General features: G+C 36.4%; 1 protein-coding gene across 2 annotated transcripts in view; it reads left to right on the top strand.

Annotated features, from left to right (window-relative positions):
* MAN1A1 (mannosidase alpha class 1A member 1) overlaps window positions 1-22235 on the top strand; it is a 163750-nt gene that overhangs the window by 48229 nt on the left and 93286 nt on the right. For both annotated transcript variants that reach the window (XM_034990407.1, XM_034990408.1), the window contains one exon: window positions 10928-11008. In XM_034990407.1, the coding sequence (XP_034846298.1) occupies window positions 10928-11008 (81 nt within the window). The remainder of the gene's footprint in view (window positions 1-10927; window positions 11009-22235) is intronic.

Here is a 22235-nt window from a genome sequence, read left to right as displayed (position 1 = left end):
AAATAATGCTGCAATAAACATAGGGGTACACATATCTTCAAATCAGTGTTATCATTTTCTTTGGGTAAATACCCAGTAGTGAGATTATTGGATCATATGGTAATTGTATTTTTAAGTTTTAGAGGAACCGTCATACTGTTTTCCACAGTGGCTGCACCAATTTGCATTCCCACCGACAGTGCACAAGTGTTCCTTTTTCTCCACATCCTTGCCAGCACTTGTTATTTCTTGTGTATTGTGCCATTCTGACAGGTGTAAAGTGATATCTCATGTAATTTTCATTTGCATTTCCCTGAAGACGAGTGATGTTGAACATCTTTTCATGTGTCCTTTGGCCATCTGTATGTCTTTTTTGGAAAAATGTCTATTCAGATCCTCTGCCCATTTTTAATCAGATTGGTGTTTTGGTCTTAAATTATAAAAGTTCTTTATATATTTTGGATATTAACCCCTTATGAGATATGTCACTTGCAAATATCTTCTCCTATTCGGTAGGTTGCCTTTTCGTTTTGTTGATGGTTTCATTTGCTGTGCAGAAGTTTTTTATTTTAGTGTAGTCCCAATCCTTTCACTTTGCTTTTGTTTCCCTTGTCTAAGGGAATGTTTCTACAGCCAATGTCGAAGAAATTACTGCCTATGTTTTCTAGGAATTTTATGGTTTCAGGTCTCACATGTAGGTCTTTAATCCATTTTGAGTTTATTTTTGTGTATGGTATAAGAAAGTGGTCCAGTTTCATTCTTTTGCATATAGCTGTCCAGTTTTCCCAAAACCATGAGTTGAAGAGACTGTCTTTTCCCCATTGCATATTCTTGCCTCATCATAGATTAATTGACCAAATAAGCATGTGTTTATTTCTGGGCTCTCTATTCTGTTCTATTGATCTTTGTGTGTGTTTCTGTGCCAGGATCATACTGTTTTGATTACTACAGCTTTGTAGTATGTCTTGAAATCTGGGATTGTTAGGCTGCCAGCTTTGTTCCTTTTCAAGATCGCTTTGGCTCTTTGGGGGCCTTTGTGGTTCCATGCAAATTTTAGGATTATTTGTGCTAGTTCTATGAAAAATGTTGATATTTTGATAGGGCTTGCATTAAATCTATAGATTGTTTTGGGTAGTATGGACATTTTAGCAGTATTGGCTCTTCCAATCCATGAGCATAGAATATCTTTCCATTTGTTTGTGTCATCTTCAGTTTCTTGGACCACTGTTTTAGTTTTCAGAGTATAGATAGGTCTTTCACCTCCTTGGCTAAGTTTATTCCTAGGTATTTTATTATTTTTAGTGCTATTGTAAATGGGATTGTTTTCTTAATTTCTCTTTCTGCTGCTTCATTGTTAATGTATAAAATGCAACAGATTTCTATATATTAATTTGTATCCTGCATCTTTATTGAACTCATTTATCTAAAGTTGTATGATTGAAGACAAGAAAGTAGATGTTAGTGCTACTGGACCTGAATAGTATCCAGGTCCCTAGTCTGATAATTAAAGAATGGCTTCCCCAAACCTCCCCAAATACTGCAACAGTTCTTTGCTTTCATGACCCAGCAGTAGTCTGAGAAACTTTGGGATCATTTATTTAAAAGAACTAAAGCACAAAGGCCTCTCGAGCTAACAGACAAGGTAACAGAAGGCAGTTGGCTGACCTCAGACCACTACTAGGTGACATGAATGTGTTCTGGGGACTATGGGGACCTGTGAGGAAGCAGAGTGAATCTGATAGGGGATATCAGACTGTGGAGAAGAGCCAATTTTTTTGCTTCCTTACTTACAAGATAAAGTGAATGGACTATTGCTGAGTGATTGCTAAGCTACTGACCTTTAATGTTGTTTATTCAAAATTGTATTTTTACTTTTTTAATAAGAGTTTTATCCAATTAATTGACAGACTTGTGGAAATGCCATTTTAGAACTGTTATTGATAATCTTGGTTTGTAGCGTTCAAAATATACTTTAAAAATCATAGCCACAGGTCTCAAGCTTCTGCTTATTATATAATACTATTGCTAATGTGAGAGGTCTTCAGACATATTTGTTAATAGTTCTCTCTTTGGGTATTGTCATATTTTCCTTTAAAAAAAGTTCATCAATAACATCTAAGTGATAGTACTTTTTATATTAAAATTAGTAAATAAAGTTGAGGAAAGTTATATTGTTTTACTCTCCTAATCATTGTTTTATAAAGTTCTTCAGCTTACAGTTTTGTAGTTGGTTTTAATATGTCTTTTATGAGAATTTGTTTTATATTCGTTCAATTTACCCATAGATTCAGGTGACTATATCAACAATTATGCAGCTTTCTTTGTGAAAACACAAACTTTTTCCATTTATTTGATGGGTGGAGAGATTGGAAAAGCTTAAGCAAAGAGAAAATTTCTTTTATTTTTAGGGATAACATGTAATATTATTCCAGCTTGCATAAATTTTTGCTTGCTTTTAAATTAACACTTTTTCCTGATAAAGTATTATAATTGGCAAAGTGAGGGTATTGCAAAAAAAAGTTAATGCATCCAAATTTATTACAAGGGAAAAATAAGAAGGAAACTGAAACAGGAACACTGCTGTTGAGAGTTGGTTTATCCTGTGATGCTCCTGAGTATAAACCAGTCTTTCAGTCAAGAATAAATTTGTTTGTATGTGAAATATTCAATTTGCATCACTTAAAGGTGTAAAGTAAATGTTTTTTATTGGTTTATATGGTCATTAACTAAAACTCATTTTCTTTAATTAAGGCATAGCAAGTTGATTCAATTTGCATACTTGGTAGCACAGAGTTCAAATGGCTTTAATAACTGGCTTAAAATAAATCACTGGGATAATATGTAGGAGCAAGGGCTTCCCAGGTGGAGCTTTGTATTCCATTCAAGTATCTGTAGAGGCACAAAGATCTGGGCAGACCTCTAAGGGTAGACTCCAATGGGTGAGTTTTGTGGTTTTAATTCGAAGTAATCCTAAAACAAAGAATATAAGACAAATTCTTGGTTACTGATTATTCATTATTTCATTCATGTATTATTTACCAAATACCCTTTAAGGGTCAGTTACTTACCCTCATGGAGCTTATAGTCTAGAAGGAAAAACAGAGTACTTAGCTGGGGCCAGGTTCTCTTAGGAAGGAAGAAAGGAAAGAGGAAACCACCATTTAAAGAGTACAGAGATAAAGAGTATGGGGACATGCTAGGTGATTTTTTTCCATAGGTTATCTTGTTTAGTGTTTGTGACAACCATAGGGGTATTTTCCCTGTTTTTATAGATGAAGAGTGGTTATTTAATCAGCCCCAAATCGTGCAGCAAGTAAGAGCTGTGGGTGAACAGGGTCTGTCTAACTCAGTGACCCTGTTTTTGGAGAGGAAATACAAAGAGTTGAGAAATATATAGGCATCCAGACAATGAATCCTCCAAGGTTTGGCATGTAATCTTAATATCACAGTACTCATTAGAGTGCATTTTTCCATAGGTATTCAATAAATTCTAATTAAATGAATGAGAAGGTAAGCTATCTTGTCCTTCTTCCCAATAGACTGTGCTAGACTCAGCTAAAGACAAGCTGACAGGGTGCACAGGTAATTGTACTGTGTCATATTTTGAAATAGTTGGGAAAGATCTGGAGTTCATGTGCAGTTGATCTACTTGTTTTTATCTAGCCTACTTCCAGAAGGGATTTGTGGTGGCTCCTGGTATAGGAAAATCATTAACATAAGGACAAGTGATCAAGAGTTTCATACTTGGGCATTTCTAAATTCAGTTTTGAGCTTCCCATTCTTTACTGTTACCTCAAAGAAGTATTGTTTATCTACATCCTTGGATGGGAACTATTGAAAACTGTCTTCAGTATGAATTTTATAGAATATTAGAAATTTTCTCCAGATAATAACTTCATATATAAAACCTCAGTGAATGCCAAAGTTATATTAAAATTACTATTAAAAAGCATTTTTCTTCATTGAGGTGAAGTGAGACCTCTGTATGAGTGGCCGAGCTTTGAGAATGACAAAGGATAGATGATTAGCCTATCCCAAACACTTACCTAGCAACACATTGAGATGGCGGGGCTTTGACAAGCCACCTGCGTTGTATCTTTGACTGTAATGAATACTGTATGTTTAAGATAACAGAGGCACTGGTAGCAAAAGTAACTTTATCTCTTTCCCCCTTTTTATTTGAAGCATAGTTGACATACAATATTATATTAGTTTCAAATACAGTGATTTCACAATTCTATTCATTATGCAATGCTTACAACATTAAGTATAGGCACCCTCTCTCACCATACAGCATTATTGCTGTATTATTGACTATATTCCCTATGCTGTACTTTTCATTCCCGTGACTTATTTATTTTATAACTGGAAGTTTATACTTCTTAATCCCCTTCACCTCTGGCAATGACCAGATTATTCTCTGTATTTATGAATCTGTTTCTGTTCTTGTTTGTTCATTTGTTTTGTCTTTTAGATTCCACATATAAATGAAATCAAATGGTATTTGTAAAAATATTTGGTATTCATCTGAATTATTTCACTTAACATCATACCTTCTATGTCCATTCATGTCACAAATGGCAAGATTTATCCTTTTTCACATTGCTGAGTAGTATTTGTGTGTGTGTGTGTGTGTGCATACCAAAGGTCTTTTTTGGATTAGCGTTTTCATTTTCTTTCAGTAAATACCCAAAAGTGGAATTACTGGATCGTATGATATTTTGTTTTTAATTTTTTTGAGGAACCAACATACAGTTTTCCACAGTGGCTGCACCAATTTATATTCCCACCAACAGTTTAATGTTCCAGACTGTTCTTTTATCCAGACAGAATGCCACCCTATTTTTCAGGAAGATAAGTTAATAAGGTTCCCTTTTGGAAGGATGTAAATAAATTGACCTCAAAAAGCAATTTTGGATCTTCTCAAATGCCTGGATGAATACTTGACTTAGGTCCAGAGTTCTATGCCATAGACCATAAAAGAAGTGACTTTTATCTTGGTATTTGCCTTGGTCTGTTTTAGAGCAGCATTATATCCTTATGGGTGCAGATAAGTTAATTATCTTGTTGAATGGAGTTATTCAGTATTTTCTATCTGAATGCTAATCAGCGCCTGCCAGGGGTGATGATTTGCGTTTTGACTTTAAAAGGATACTGAGCTGTTCTCTCTGACAGTAATTAGGGTTAGATTGGACTGCTACTCAAGGGTTCTTCTGGGCCTGCATAGCAAAACCAACCTATTCACATAGAGATGGTTATTTGCCTAAAGAACTTGCACTTTGTTCATCTTAAGGGTATATCATGTTACTTAAATATGAAACTAAAAGCTACTAGGACATATGTTACACTAAATTACATTGTTTAATATTGCAATTTAATCTGTTAAAAAGGAGTTTATGCTTTTAATCCTTGAAATATTAATGCAACATGCACCTTGAAATACTATTTATAAATAAAGGTGTCTGCTAAAGCTTAAACATAGGCAAGGTGTATAGGCCGTTAACCACTCTTAATCAGTGGCTTGGAAAGTCTCATCTTGGGGCGCCTAGGTGGCTCAGTCAGTTAAGCATCCGTGGACTCTTGGTTTCAACTTAGGTCATGATCTCACAGTCGTGGGATCAAGCCCCACTTTGGGCTCTGGGCTCAGCTTGGAGTCTGTTTTAGATTCTCTTTTCCCCTCCCTCCTGCTCACTCTCTCTTTCTCTCTCTCTCAAATAAATAAATAAAATCATATATGTTAGTAGCAGAGCAGTTATTATTAAACATAGTTACTGCATTGTTGTAGGGCAGTTACTAATGTTTGCTTGTTTCTCGCTTATAGTTCACTGAGTAAAATGAACTGGCAGGGAGTTTGGAAGAATAGCTAGCAAAGAAGTAGTCTCTGATTTGAGGGCTCAGAGAATTATCCTTAAAAAAGTCTAAGAATTGGGACCAAATACTCAGAATATTATTAAAATACTTCTGAAAATAAAAGTCCTCTTCCAAGAGGTCTTTTTCAATTTAGTGCAATCAGATCTGTCATGCCCTGTGGAATCATAAGAACTAAGTATTCCTTAAACTTGGTATAAGTTTGATTCCAAATAATTGTAAGTCTTGTGCAAAGAAATAAAAGTTCTTCAGGGGAAGTTTCTGCCTCTGTAACTGCTCCATCAAAAGAAAACTATGGCTAAATCTCTGCTATAAGATAAATTTGTTATTCTAATGGCCAGGCCCATTATTTCACTTACTGAGATCTATTAAAATCTATCATTTTACAGAAAATTTTGGTGAATAAATTGCCTATAAAAATATCTGATAAATACCTAATAAATTTTTCCGAGTTGTTTAAAATGCTGTCTTGTCTGGTGGGAGAAAGTTAGTCTTTTAGGCATTGGTTTTGAAACAAGAATTTTGAAGTGTTCACTTTCCCTCTTGCCCAGAGAGAATTAGGTTCTTTGTGCTCATGAATCAAATCTGTTGACTGAAGGAAGCCTTTCCCAATAGAGATATGGAATATAATGTTAAGGATTGGGAGAAGGAGATTTATAAAATGGTTTATTGATTAAACTTTTATCCATTTTAGCATTTTTCATCAGTTTATCACATAATTCACTTTTATGTGTAGTGAACCAGAGGCCAGAAATATGCAGGGATAAACTTACAGAAATTATAAGTCTCAGACACCCAAGACAATATGAGATTAGTACTGAGGGCTAATTTCTCCATGATTTGTCATACTCCCTTCTTGGTTCTAGATGTGTCCTTATTTATACCATATATTTTATTAAATTTATATATGAATGTGGTTAGGTGTGTCCTTCGATTCAAAGGCTTTTGGGGACAGAAAGTCAAAGTGAAAGAGCATTTTCTCCAATCCAGATTTTTTTTTTGTGATTAGGCCTTCAGCCAAAATTTCCAACTTCCACTTGTTTATCAAGTGTGATATTAACGAATAGGTGCATACAATTTAGCCAGAAGCCTGGATATTCTTCTCAAACTGGCACTCACATATAACAGTGGATTAGCCCTAGAATACATGGAGTATATTCTTGCAACGTAACCTGACTTACAGATTTAAGGAAGGAAATTCTATTTTAAAATAAACACAAGATTAAGGAACCTGCAAAATTCACATTAATTCTTAGAAAAAAATCACAGAAGATTTTAGTGTTATAGGCTGTTTGGGGCTCCCTTTCTTGACATACTGTCCTCTCCCTGCTCTAACCCCTCTCTGTCTTTAGGCTAAGTCACTGGAAAAGTTCCAGAACATCTTAGAAGACACTGCATGAATATTGATGGGATGAATATATTCACTTTAGATTTAGTAAGATTATTTTAATGGAAATCATAATCAGAAATGTATAAAAATAACCTAAAACCCTGATTGTTGAAATTCCCTCTTGAAAATCCAGATATCCTATAAAGTAGATCAAACCCAAAAGGAAGTTTGGTTGGGATACTATATTTCAAAAGAGGATTTTTAGCCATTAAGAAATAGGATTCCGGTGAGGGTCAGAGTAGATGCGTCAGTTTGCATTCTAGAATTTAGAATATTAGGATTCTGGAGTTTCTGATTTTCGAGTAACCCCTGCAGAAATAAGCTAAGCTAGGCCTTAGTTGATTGAGGCTGAGTTACTGTGCAGTGGGCAACAGCAGCTCTCTGCTGAGTGCTTTCCACCATGTGCCATGCGCAGTGTTTTATATTCATGGACTCATAGTGCCTTGTAAAGAATGCCTCGTCCCTTTTTACAGATGAGAAAACAGAGACTCGAAGAGAGTAAGTGACTTGCCTGGGATCTCACGCTCAGCTAGTTCTAGAAGCAGCCTTCAGTCCCAGGTCTTTCTGACTCTAGGGTAGTGTTTTTATGGTCTGTTGTTTCCAATATAGAAAACCAATTTGCTATGGTGGGATAACTTTTATTTTCTTAGTCCTTTTCATATAAGGATCTGTAAAGAGTGACCAAAAGTGTCTAAATCTCAATCTTCTGACCTATAACATAATGCAGCCCAGAATGTTGAAAGATCTCTCAAATCAAGGTTTCAAAATAATTTAGATTTAACTTTGATGAAAAGAAGTAGGAAAAATAATGGGAATTATAACGTCATTCCGGTTTTCAAAAGGAGAAAATATGATGCCTCTTGAGTACTGCTAATGGTGATGTGACATTTCTCAGGAAGACTTTTAAAGACAAAGACACAGCAATCACTGGAAAGCTTCATGGATTCACTAACAAGCCAGATTTGCTTCTTGGACAGGCTCTCCAGACTGTTAGATCCATGAAATTCAAAAGGCAAAGCAACTGACCTTGAGCATGGTACTTTGCAAGGTCATTTCTCAATATTTTACAGACAGAGCAAGATAAACAGAATTTAGGTTCAGGAATACATTGCTAGATCAATAACTGGTTGAATAACTGTACCCAATAGGTGACTGATGTCTAGCTGAAGATATATTTCTGATGGTATTTGACATGGCTCAGTCTTCCACCTTGCAATAATTTTTATCAGGTGTCTATAAAAGTCCTGATTATCCAAAATTTTTGTAGGAGGAAGAGAATGCATATCTAATGAACCCATAGCCAGAATCAGAATATAAAATCACTTTTACAGGGTTTAATAGGCAGAAATGTGGAAGACTGTTCTCAGGTTTAGAAACTGAAAAACAGGGGCACCTGGGTGACTCAGTCGGTTGAGCAGCTGCCTTCAGCTCAGATCATGATCCCAGGGATTGAGCCCTACATCAGGCTATCTGCTTAGCAGGAAGCCTGCTTCTCCCTCTACCTCTGCTACCCCCACTGCTTGTGTTCGTGTGCTCTCTCTCTTTCAAATAAATAAAATCTTAAAAAAACAAACTGAAAAACACAAGTAAAAATAGAGTGATATGATTTGAGGGTTTGAATTCATTAGATTTTATTATAAGACATTGTTATCTTTAGACATAAGAAATATAGCTGTGTGAACAAAAATTAACGAATTCCCTTCCTTTTTCCTTATCAGTAATCTTGTGGAATATAAAAACTTTTACCAATATTTATACAATGCTCATTCAGAATGATACACCTCATTGATAAATTGCACCTATATAGAGTGTTTGTAGTCAAATTATATCAGGTGCATGTTGCAAATTATGAAATACTGTTAAACTCACCAGAGTCTTATATTATGATGCTTTTGTTTAACTCTGGCCCAGTAATTCTCTTTCCTTTTTTTTAAGATTTATTTATTTATTTGAGAGAGAGGGGGGCGGGTGAGAGGCAGAGGGAGATGTTCAATCCCAGGACCCTGAGATCATGACCTGAGCAAAAAATAAGAGCCGCTTAACAGACTGAGCCATCCAGGTTCCCTGTAATTCTTTCTCCTAAGTTGTTTTCATAATCTTCCTTTTGCAGGAAACTTTTTGAAAAATATTTTACCTTTATTGTTAGATCCTTACAACTTTTTAGAGAGAGCATGTGGGAATTAAATGAAAATATATGTCCATTTTTCTTTTCTGCGGTTGTTTCCTCCTACTAAAGTATAGATTCCCTGAGTTTGAGGACCCTGTCAGTCTTCATTACCATGACCGTCGAGCCTACGACAGTGCCTGGCACATGGTAGTTGCTTGATAAATATTTTTTAAAAGAAATAATATCTTGGATGATTTTAACTAAGCTCATCTGTCAGATATTGACTCCATATAGTATAGTTTGCTCTTAGCCCCTATGATTATCAGTGAATGGTTTGACCTTATGCAAAAGTGAACAACTACTCAGTAGGCCAGTCAACATGAAAAGAAGCTAACTGCAGATTGACGTGTATCTTACACCTATTGTAGGTTAGCTATGTTAAATTTTCTAGTAACAGCATGTCAAGTATTGTAAAATAATACAAGTATTGGTAGTAGTTACTAATTATATGCCACAATTATATGACCACTAATAAAGAGACTTGGTGCATTATTATGTGAGGAGATATAGGAGTCAGGATAACAGAGCTATGGATCAGAGGACTCCAGTCAAATTCTGATGCAACTACTCTTATTAGTTGTCTGATGTCACAGTAACCACGCTCTCAGTTTCTCCATTTGTACAATGGACATAAGACTAGTAATTATTTCACAGGGTTGGTGCAAGGATTAAAGGACACAGTCCACATAAAGAGATTAGCACAGGAATAATAAATGTGAATAATAAAGGCAAACTCCTTTATGCAGATGAAATTTCTTCTCAGAAAGATGTGACCATCCTACGCCACAGGCAGGAATTTGGGAACCAGCCCCTCGAACCCAGGTCCCTCCAACTCCAAATTCTATTTGCATTCTAGCTGTGCTGCTTTAACATGATATGAGAAGAATGCTAGAATGATGTTCAACTACCAGCCAAAATACAAAGGGTCTGAATGGCCTTTCAGGAAGAAAAAGCAGGCAAATGAATAAAATAAAAGGAGAACACAGAATAGAAAAATAAAATGTCCTGGCCCTGTGTCATCTGCACAAATAGAGAATACTAAGTACTACATATCTTGTTGTTGAACAGAGGGAGGAAATAATTTTACAAATATTTTATAATTGTTTTTTTTTTCAAGATTTTATTTTATTTATTTGACACACAGAGAGAGAGACAGCTAGAGAGGAAACAAGCAGGGGGAGTGGGAGAGAGAGAAGCAGGCAGGCTCCCGGCCGAGCAGAGAGCCCGATGCGGGGCTCGATCCCAGACCCTGGGATCATGACCTGAGCCGAAGGCAGACGCTTAACGACTGAGCCACCCAGGTGCCCTATAATTGTTATTTTAATAGTCAAAATAATTTCATCTATTTACATGTATTTTGACACTGTTAAAAGACAGAACTTTTTCTCTTGTTTATAAATTGCTCTGGGCAAGCATGTAAGAGTGAGCAAAATTTAAATATTTAGTCTACTTTATCATGATGGTATTTTTCTCAATTGTGTACTATCGTTTATGTATGAACCTCCTTTATTTTGTTTCCACAGAATGCTGAGGTTTCTGTTTTTGAAGTAAATATACGCTTTGTTGGTGGACTACTCTCAGCTTACTATCTGTCTGGTGAAGAGGTAAGATGAAACTGTTAAAATTATGTTTTGGTGGTAAAATTTGCTTTTTGTGGCATCTATTCTCATATTTTGATGGACCTCTAGCATACACTGAATTTCCTATAATATATACTCATTAAACGAGCACACTGGGAAAGTTGGGCACAACATGTTCTGAGGATACGGTAAGCAATGCCTTTTAAAAAGCCTGGCTCTGTTCTGTTAGGCGTGAGGTGATTCCAGCTATAAATTAGATATGCCTGTGGACAAATTAAAGAGGTTTAGTGCAGTGACAGGCTTGTGGATGAATTTGTTTTCTTTAAAAATTATTTTAATGTTAGCATAATGTTAGTTTAATTAAAACCTTTTGAAGGTGGAGAAGGTTTGACAAGTACGGTCTGAAAATTACAGTATTTAAGAAACTGAGGAGGTAAGTGAGGTACTCAGCCTTCCAGTGAGAAGTCCTGTAGGCCAGTGTCCGTGTGTAAAGTGCTTTGGAGCTCTTCCTAGAGTGAGACTTAATTAATTATCTGCTCGGAGGAAAGCAGCAATTTTTAATTTAGCTGCCTTTTATTGATAGATTAAGAAAGGATTTTTGTATCATCCTTATAAGAGCGCAGATGCTATTTTCTTGAAAGGGTTTGGACAACTTTATGAGTATCCTAAGTGTCCACTAAGAGTTGTTGGAATGGACTTCACCTTTAATGTGGACAGTATTAAAAGCTGACGTCAAGGAAAAACAGTCACATATTTCAATTGCATGTCAATCAGATTTGTGTGAGCCTCAGCATTCTGGCTGGGGAAAGAATGGATCTTACCCAGTATAGTATTTCATGTATTTCTATGCTCCTTCAAAACAGATTTAAGCAGAGCAATAAATGTTTAATAAGAAAAGCTGCTTTATTTTGTTCCTGTCTCCCAGGTACTTTCCTAGCCATAACAAAACAGCCTGCACAATCTGAACGTTCTCTCTTTCTTGAGATTTTATTCTCTACCATAGATATTTTGAAAGAATATAAATGACTCTATATCTGTCCTGTTTAAGTGTTAAGTTCTTTTCTTCATTATGGACCCTGTCACCTTATCAGCCAGGGTAAAGAGACTTGGCACATTATTTCTCTTTTTCCAGGCCCACATCACTTCATTTGTTCAGTTTGGTTTAGGATGTTCCAAGCCTTAAGCCAGGGAAGCCATATTTTTAAAAAGTCATACTGAAAATTAATATTATTTTAGCTAGAAAGTTTCTGCTCTTAGAATATTTTTCTTTGAAAAAAAAAAAAAAAGAATATTTGTCTTTGAGTATCCAGTGCCTGTATTCTCCTTCTTTTTGACATGACATACTTAGGATGAACTTGGTTTTAACTTTCTCATCATTTATGTGGCAGTGAGATAATTTGGAGGAAATAAGAACTGCATCCTTCTTTACCGGTGCTCACATAGGATAACTGAGCATACAAAGCGAAACAAATAACATTTCTTTTAAATATGCATCATGTTTAATTAGGATATTTTTTCACTTGTAATGGTGTCTTAAGTTTATATACATCCGTTGCAAGTGAAAAAATATCCTAATTAAACATGATTATCTGTGAGTTTATATAAACTATATAAATATACCCACAGATATTTTGCCTATAGATAAAATCATTTGCCTCAGATCTTGTAAAGGTACTTTTTTTATTCCGTATTTAGCTAACTTTAGTAAAGAAAGTACTACAAAGAACACCTCCATTGAAAATAATTGTTCTTTTAATGTATTTGCTTTGTCCTTAATCCCACGCAAAACATAGTTTTTATTACGCCTTGATTTTCTGTATTGTAATTTTATAAAAATTACTAAAGGTATTTCCCTTCTTACATTATATACTTTTCTGTTTCTATAGAATACACTTTACTTCATAAGGATTCATCTACTCAGCATAGTTTTTGCATAACCCATCCCTAAATGTTGGCTTGTTTCCAGTATTCCTGTATTTTGTACAAGGTAGCTATAATCAGTTGATAAATATTTATTCTCTAAAGTGGGATTGCTGGATAAGAAGTGGTTAGTACTAGACTGTTTTAACATCGTTTCATCTTTTTTCCTCTCAGCTACCTCATCACTGACAATTTCTGACCAGTGCGCTCAGAGGAGTTGGCTATTAGGAATGTGGTCAAGAAAAACTATTTTACTCCAAGTCTGTACTTGAGCTATTTATCTCCATATCCAAATGAAAAAAAAAAGGGGGGGGAGAATTCATTAATAGAGAAAAACATCAACATAGCCAAATTATGAATTACTTGGTTTCAGATTGTTGATAAAGTTCTGTACTATACATTTTTATGTAAATCAAGGTATTTACTAAGATAGTCTAGGCAAATTCATCTTCCAAGATTACCTTATAGTGGGGCTACTAAATTACTGTAATTTGACATTCTCATTTCATTGCTGAGGCTCAGGAGTATTTTGAGAACATCATATAAATCACCATCAGAACCAGATAGCCCCACATTGATATAAGCGCAAAATTCTTAAATTTATATTGCAAAAACAGAAGAGGAAGTACCACTGGTTTGTGTTACATGCTCCAGGAAAACTATAATTAGAAACACTCAATAGTAATCAATAATGCCAGTGGAACTGTAAACCCAACCAAAATTACAATGGTAACATGACATACCTGTTGATAAGTAGTTTGACTATAGGGACATATTCAAAAAATTTTAAAACACCCTAGCTCATTTAAAATATTTTGTAGTGCCTTAAAAACAGTCAGCCACGGGACGCCAAAAAATAATCAGCCACAAGATTTTCAGTCTATATAAGAAATGCAAACAATCTCAAGAATTACAGTTAGGATGGAGATAAAATGAATACCAAATAGGAATGATCAGTATTAAATAGAAATAAAAGAGATAGTATTGCTCTATTATAAGCTCAAGGGAAACCAAAGTCCTCATTGGAGACAGTAAATAGCAGTATCTAGAATATCATTACCCAAAATATGTTCTACAGAGCACTAGTTTCTTTAGATATGTGAGGATAAGTCTGTATCTGTATACATACTAAAAATAAGTTCAGAAAAAGCTACATCTTATATTCTGTCTTAGAAATTCACCATGTACAGAAAAAGAAACTAATTGAATTTATTTATCCCCGTGTTTAACATACTTCCTTAACTGTAACCTTCCTCCTTTTTTCTTAATTTAACATTTGCTAATCCTGAGTTACAAATACTGTTTCCCAGAACAAATTTTGAGAAACCCCAATGTGGAATAAGAGTAACCTAAGCAAAAATGATATTGAAAATTGGCAAATGCGAAACAAGACATTACAAGAGCAATTGATATATGTGCAAAGTAGCATGTATGAATATACCACATATTATTTGTTTTACAGTAGAAACCAATGGCTTTATTAAGCAGGAAGTGAATTTAACAGGATACAGTGATGCCACAGCCTCCTAGTAAGGGCTGAAAAACAAGTTGGAAGTAAGTCTCAAGTGGCCACAGAGAATCTCTGTGGCTCAGTAATCACTCTGGGGCATCCTAGAATTAATAAACATGCCCTATTTTTTCTACCCTTGTCAAGACACAAAGGCCCAAGAGAAAGAGATCAACTGACAGTTTGGTTTACATGTGGCCCCTTAAGGATCTTGGGGAAAGAAAGAGAGGATATGATAGAAGTCGTCTATAGGGTTTGAATTCAGTATCCTTTGAACACTGAGTATAGATAATTCCTGAACATGAAATTGAAGCCTTATTAGAAGGGTGGGAAGAATAAATGTTTGGAAGCCAAAAAAAAGACTTGGTGAGTAAGGGTGTCAGAGGAAACAAACAAGCCATATGGAAACTGATAATTTAATGATATGCTTGAAAACACTCTTCCTGATTTGCAAAACTACTTTATTCTGTAAATTAAGAGAGAACATTTGGAACTACGAAGGTATTACTCCTCAGAGGAGACATTTGACTAGTATGCTTTATGTATGTGAACTAGAAAGACAAAACACCAACTCCTGGATGCTAAAACGACTGAAGAACTAGCTTTCAATGAAAAAAAAAGATAACAGAGACATCTGATCTAACACTGGGGTAACACACATAATGGATTCTTACATTAGATCAGTTTACTCTGCCAGGATATCCTTCATTTCAAAGGGAGCAAAAGTATTTTTCCCCAAATTCACCAAAAGAAATCCAGTGCTCCATACACCCGTACAAAAGATTGCTAAAGGGCTTCCTGCAAAGAGAAGTAGCTAATGCCACTAAGTTTAGGAATGTCAAGGGAGAAAACATATAGGAGGGGGGTAGGATTTTGGAGTGGGGAAGAGAGAAATAAGATGGAGAATGTGAGTTTATTGGTAGAAGGATTTACTGTTTTCACGTAATAGGATTCAGATATTTGGGCTATCTAGGGGGCTAGCCCTTGATTTTGTAGAGTGTATTTAGTGATGAATAATTATAAAAGTGTTTAGAAATCTCTTAGAAAATCAGGATGTATTGATGGTGTTGCCTTTCAAACTGTGTCTGCCACAGTCCATGAGGATAAAGTCATCTTCCAGACCATCCGCCTCCTGCCTTATTCTGCAAAGAAATTAAAGTGACTTATAAGAAATGTGCATAACACGCACAGAGCTGTAGAAAACAGAGAATAAAGTCAGACTATATTTTTTAATTTAAGTTTTTATTTTAATTCCAGTTAGTTAGCATACAATGTTAGAATAGTTTCAGGTGTACAATATAGTAATTGAACAGTTCCATACATCAGTCTGTGCTCAGTAAGACAAGTGCACTCCTTTATCCCCACCATCTATTTCACCCATCCCCCCACCCACCGCCCCTCTAGTAACCATCACTTTGTTTCCTATAATTAAGAGTCTGTTTCTTACTTTGTCTCTCTCTCTCTTTCTCTTTCTGTCTTTCTGTTTTTTTCCCTTTTTTTTGTTTGTTTCTTAAATTCCACATATGAGTGAAATCATGTGGTATTTGTCTTTGTCTGACTGATAAAGTCAGAGAATATTAAAGTTGCAGGTAAGATTAATAAACAGCTGGTACAGCCAAGTAGGCTTTGGGCAGAAATTTGTCTTTGGGTTTCCTAGCAGCCAGAGCAAAAAAGGGGAGAAAATTAATAGTAATTTGGTTTTCCTTTTTTTATGAACACTAAAAATTGGATAACATAAAATTACCCACAAATAATATCACCTTATACATACTAAATTTTCCATAAAATGTAGAACTATCTGGTATAAACAGGAAGGAGAAAAAAAAACAAACAGATCCACCAGAAATACATTAACATTCCCCAAATCCTGCCTGTAAAAATTGGGCTCAGATTTATCCTGTCTGGATAGTAGTTTAATCATGGTCTCTAATAAAGCTGATTGGAATCCAGGAAGCAAAGATATCAATAGAGGGCGTACTTGCAAACACACACACACACACAAAGATTTAAAAAACATGATCATAATACCCTAACAGCAAAATATATTAAGCCTAGGGGTACCTGGGTGCTCAGTCAATTAAGTGTGGGACTCTTGACTTGGGCTGAGGTCATGATCTCAGCATTATGGGATCGAGCCCCATCTCAGCCTCCACACTCAGTGTGGAGTCTGCTTTTGAGATCCTCTCCCTCTGCCCCTCCCCCCACTAATGCTTTCTCTCTCTCTCTTTAAAATAAATAAATAAATAAAATCTTTAAAAAAATTAAGCCTGTATAATGAATAAATGACAGATCTGAGCAATGCATTAAAAAGAAGGCTTGAAATAATGGCATAATGAAATAGAAAAATTAGGTAACCAAATTCTTGATCAATATTTATTATATGTGATAGACAATGAAAATTTTTTAGTAAAATTTATGTATAATGCCACAATCAAAATATAACACTGGGCATAATGATACACATATTTAAAATTGTGAAACTACTTGAAATTTTAAAAATCATCTCTTAACTGGATCGGGAGTGAATCTATAATATTAAGGTAGACTACTCAGCAAACAACTAAAGTATAAGCATCCCTTTAAATTCTGTGGAAAGTAGCCCATGTTTTTCTAGAGAAATACATTTTAAATGTTTATGTTATGAAAAAATTACTATATGGTTAACTGAGTCTCTATTAGAGGAAAAGAATCAAGAAGAAAGGGAAATAAAATTAAGAACATTAAATACATTGTAAAATGAGAAAAGGGCTGGATTTACAAAGCTTTTTCTCACTCCTTTTCATCAATATTCTCTTTTTTTTTTTTTTTAGAGAGAGAGGGGGAGGGTCAGAGAGAGAGGAAGAGAAAGAATCTCAAGCAGACTCCCTGCTTAGTGCAGTGGGGGGCTCAATCTCAAGACTCCGAGATCATGACCTGAGCCTAAATCAAGAGTCAGAAGCTTAACCGACTGAACCACCCAGGCAAGCATCAGTATTCTTACTGAGAATAATTGTCCGGGAAAGAACCATATTGGATGAGGTGGTTAGAGGGGCTCCATCAGCAGGAAAGCTCCCATGGGTGTGTGTGTGTGTGTTTGGGCAGCGTAGCACACTGACATGGCGGTGAGATTGGACAGCCGTGCAAATAAAACACTGAGTCACAACCTGAGAGAAGTAGCTCTTCAGTGATGCATTCGGGCCACGTGATGCAGTGTCCTTTGCACTGGGACATACCTGAAAATAAAAGCACCTCAAATCCCTGCCCTGTGGATTTTAGTTTCTGCTGAGGAAATGTAACTCTCATAAACCCAAACTGGGAAACTTGGACAGACCTGTAAGAAAAAAGGTTTGTGTTTTGGTTTGTTAGTTTTGTTTTTGCTGTGATAGGATGAGAAGGCAGAAAACTGACTTAAGGATATCCACATGACCCGACCATGTCTCCAGCTTCTTAGCTCTTCAGCCAGTTCTGCACCTTAACAGCAAATAGGCTTGTAATCGTGCCACACAACCCTTCTTGCCAACCTCCACTGGTCCCTGTGCCTTCATAAATTGAGTCTTTTGATTTGGCCTACAAAGAAAGCCTTTATAGCCCAGACTCAGCTTACCTTTTCTGGTTTTGTTCCTTATGCCGCTCACACCCCTTCCTCTCTAACAACAACGTGCATTTTTCCCCCTACAATACTCCAGGCACATCTGTGTGGTTTTATATCCACATTTGCTCTCCCTAGAATGGCTTTCACCTGCTCCTTCCACCTGCCCCAACCCAGATATCACCCTGCAGTGAAGCCCTCCCTGACTGCCGTGGTCAGGCCAGCTCCACTCTTGCAAGGGGGAGCCAGGGACTTCCTTCTCTGCATTCTCTGCATATGCTGTTATCATGCTTTGTTTATGGCCCTGTTACTTCTTCATCACCCCTTTCCCCGGGAGAATTTGTACAGTTCAGAAATAAGGATTCTGTTTCTGCTGTTTTTATAGCCCTTTGCTTAGCACTGTGTGCCTAGCGCTAGAAAATATTTAGTAAATGTTTGTGCCTAAACCTTTATTAAGCTTTCTGTGACCTTTGTTTTTTAAAACCCCAGCAGAAAAGTCTCCTAACTTTTAAAGCAAAATCTGTACATTGATAACACAAATAAGCAAGTGGCCTGGGAGATTGAGGTAGTGTGCGGAGACAAAAATATAATAAGGTGACTAAAAATATGCACAATCTCTAATCCCGTGTGTAAACCCCTTACAACTCCACCCCACTCCCTACCTCAACCTCTCCTACTAACCCCAGAGGAACATCTACTTTTTTTAATCTATTCTAGAAATGCTGGTTCTGTGAAAGAGAAAGTTTTGAAAACCAGTGAGCCTAGAGGCAATACCAAAATTTAATTAATTACCAGATATTATTGGTCATTTATAGTGGACCTTTTTTTTTTTAGACGGAGGGAGGGGCAGAGGGGGAGAGAGAGAGAGAGAGAAAATCTTTTTTTTTTTTTTTTAAGATTTTATTTATTTATTTGACAGAGAGAGAGAGACAGCCAGAGAGGGAATACAAGCAGGGGGAGTGGGAGAGGGAGAAGCAGGCTTCCCGCTGAGCACTTGATCCCAGGACCCTGGGATCATGACCTGAGCCGAAGGCAGATGCTTAACAACTGAGCCACCCAGGCACCCAGAAAGAGAGAGAGAATCTTAAGCAGGCTCCACACCCAGCATTGGGCTCTGATCTCACCACCCTGAGATCAGGACCTGAGCCAAAATCAAGACTCGGCCGCTCAACGGACTGAGCCACCCAGGTGCCCCTTTGGTGGACCTTTTAAATAGAATTGACATTAAAGCATTTTGTGAAATTGTAAATCTAAGAAGAAATTATAAAAGTGAATGAGAAAGGGATTATACAATGTATATTTGCTCTAGTTTGAGGAAACTATTCAGCTACAACTTTCTTAACCATTTAATGGTACCCTTATGCTACTTTCCTGAAAAAGAACAATTTTAATCATATTTACTAAATGGTATTGTCTCCTTATGTTATTTTGTACTGATGTGTTTGACCCTGTGATTTCTTAGAAGTTTAGATTGATCCTTACATATACTTTAGGTATTAAATTTACTATTTAGCATTTATTATTATTGAAATTTTATAAAAGAAAGGAATATGATATACTGAATAAGTATTTTCACTTAAGGTTCAAAGTCATACTAGATTATAGTAATTTTGCTTATTAAATTTCCATGGTTAATGAGTTCCAACTGTCTCTCATTGAATATACAATTAGAAGTTTCATTTGTACTTTAAAAGAGATCTAGGAGTATATGGGATTGACTATAAATAATATATATTTTAGTCAAATGAAATGACTATGTTTTTTTTTTGTCCTAGAGTGAATTACTAAAATCGTATCTATTCCTTAACTCAGGTTTGCTGTATGTGTTTCTCTATTTATAACAAATCTATCCTGTATTTATAATTGTTTTCAAAAGCATAGAATTTTATCAATTGTAAGAACTTCATCTCTACAATTCACAAAAGCAATTCTACAGTTTGTTAATAATTCCAGCTCTAAAACTTTTTCATGCTAATGTATAAATGGCGGAAGCTGGTGGTCTGATTTCTATCTGATTATAAACCAAACAAGACTGCTTGGCCCCCAAAGGAAAGGGAAAGTAAGAAAATTAGCTTGTTTCTTTCTTTTCTTTTCTTTTCTTTTAAGTAAACTCTGACTCCAGCATGGGGCTTGAACTCACAACCCCAAGATCAAGAGTTGCATGCTCTACCGACTGAGCCAGCCAGGCGCCCCGAATTTGTTTCCTAATGAAATATTTGTATCCCTTTTAGTTTAGCACAGTGCCTTGCACATAGTAAGCAAACTACAAATTCACATCAGTAAGTGTAGACCTAGGTTAGGATATAGTGACAACCTCAAAAATCTCAGTGATTTAAGACAATATGCTCTGTACATTGTTTATGTTCTGCCCACGCCACATGCTCTGCCCATGACTGCTTTTCATCATCCTGCATCCAGAGCCCAGCTGATGGAGCAGCTGCCATCTGAACCATTTCCGTTTGCCAAAATGGGAGTCAGGGAGTTGGAGGGTGGGGGTGGCAAAAGAGAATCTAGTAAATGCACACTGGCTTATAATGCATATGTCAGAAAGACCCTAGTTACTTCAACCCATGTCTCATTGGCCACAGCAAGTCACATGGCCACTGTAACTTTAAAGGTTGGGGGAGGGGCTGCATTGTACCACCTTATCCCTGGGAGGAAAATTTAGTGGACAGTGTTAATGACTGCCACAGTGGCCACTGACTTGGGTTTAAATGTATAGCCTTCCCAACCACCGGGAGCAGCAGAAGATAGGAATTCGTGAGGAGAGAGGAAATTTTCCAACAATCTCCAAATTGGAATCCGTCTGTAGCACTAGGAAATCCGTCTGTAGCACTAGGACAAGACTTCCTCCCCGTGGCACGAAGATAGTAAGTGCAGTGTTGTGCCTCGGGATAGAAATACTAGTCTTCAGTAACTTTTCAAGTAAAAGGCTACTCCTCTAGCACTTGCCTGCTAAGATCTGCTTCTCCAAGAAATATCTTCCATTCTAGACTTCTCCCCTAATTTTCCAAATTTTAAACAGTAATGTTGACAGACCTACACTACCCTATACAAAAAGAATGCTGTTGCCCCCATTGCTGTTGTCTGATGTGGGAGTTAATCATTGCTTGTTGGCAGCACCCTGCTGTGTTGATCAGACATTGAGGACCTGGTGCTTCTCCTTCAACCACTTTCTCTTTGATTTAAGTGTTTCCCAGGCCAGTCATTTCTTGTTTTACAAAAGTCTAATGAAAGAGATGAGGTAATATATTTAGATTTATGTCGAATCATTTCATAATTCACAATGTTTGTTAAAACCAATACTCCAAATCATTTTTTACTGCCTGAATCCTATCGACATGGATTTCTAGTACTAGATGTGTGTGTGTGTGTGTATTTTAAACAAGTTGTATTTTTCCAGGAATATTCCCGTGTGTTCTTTTTCTTTGAAATTGTGGTGTCCTTTAAAAGGGTACCAAGAGGTAGCTATAGCAAGGAATTTAAAATGTAATAGGGCTAGAAGCAAATTCTTCAGAGTTGTGATAATTTGCCATCTGGTGAATTCACTTACTTAGTGAATCAGCAGATGTTTACAGAATACCTGTTTTGAGGCACTGCAGTTGGTGCTGAAGAAACAAATGAAAGACCATCTCCACTGACAAATATTAATTCATGTAGATTTTGCAACAACCCTATAAAATAAGAATAGGTATTTTTATCCTCATTTTATGGAGGAAGAAACAGAGCCGATTATTAAGTAACTTGCTCAAAGGCCTGCAAAGTGGCTGGGCTTTAAACTCAGGCATTTTAGATACAAGATAGCAAGTAACAGCTAGACATGAGGGATGTCAGACATACACAAGAGATGATGTAGTAGGCTGTAGCCTGAACTCATGAGTCATCGACAGCTAAATGACAACTGAAGGGGTGGAAGGGAATGGGGTTACCCAGAGCACATACCAGACTGAGAAGAGGGCCTTAACATGTAAGCATTAGTGAGAAGAGGGGACTAGAAAAAGAGCCTGAGATGTGGTGGTCCCAAAAGTAGGAGGAGAACCAGTAGAATGTGATTAGCCAAGAGAAAATCGTATTTTGAAAAATGAAGTATTCAGCTGTGTCAAAGGCTTCTGCTAGGGCAAGTTGTTACAAGGACTGAAAAGTATCTTTGGGACATTGCAATACAGAGGTCATAGGTGACTTTACCAAAAATACTTTTGATAGAGTAATAGCACAGAATCGAAATTGGTTTTGATTGGAGAGGAGAAGGTTTTTAA

The sequence above is a fragment of the Mirounga leonina genome, unplaced genomic scaffold (genome assembly GCF_011800145.1).
Source record: "Mirounga leonina isolate KUSES-001 unplaced genomic scaffold, KU_Mleo_1.0 Mir_53, whole genome shotgun sequence".
Classification (NCBI taxonomy): domain Eukaryota; kingdom Metazoa; phylum Chordata; class Mammalia; order Carnivora; family Phocidae; genus Mirounga; species Mirounga leonina.
Note: the sequence above shows the minus strand (reverse complement) of the source record. Positions and strands in the feature narration are given on the sequence as shown.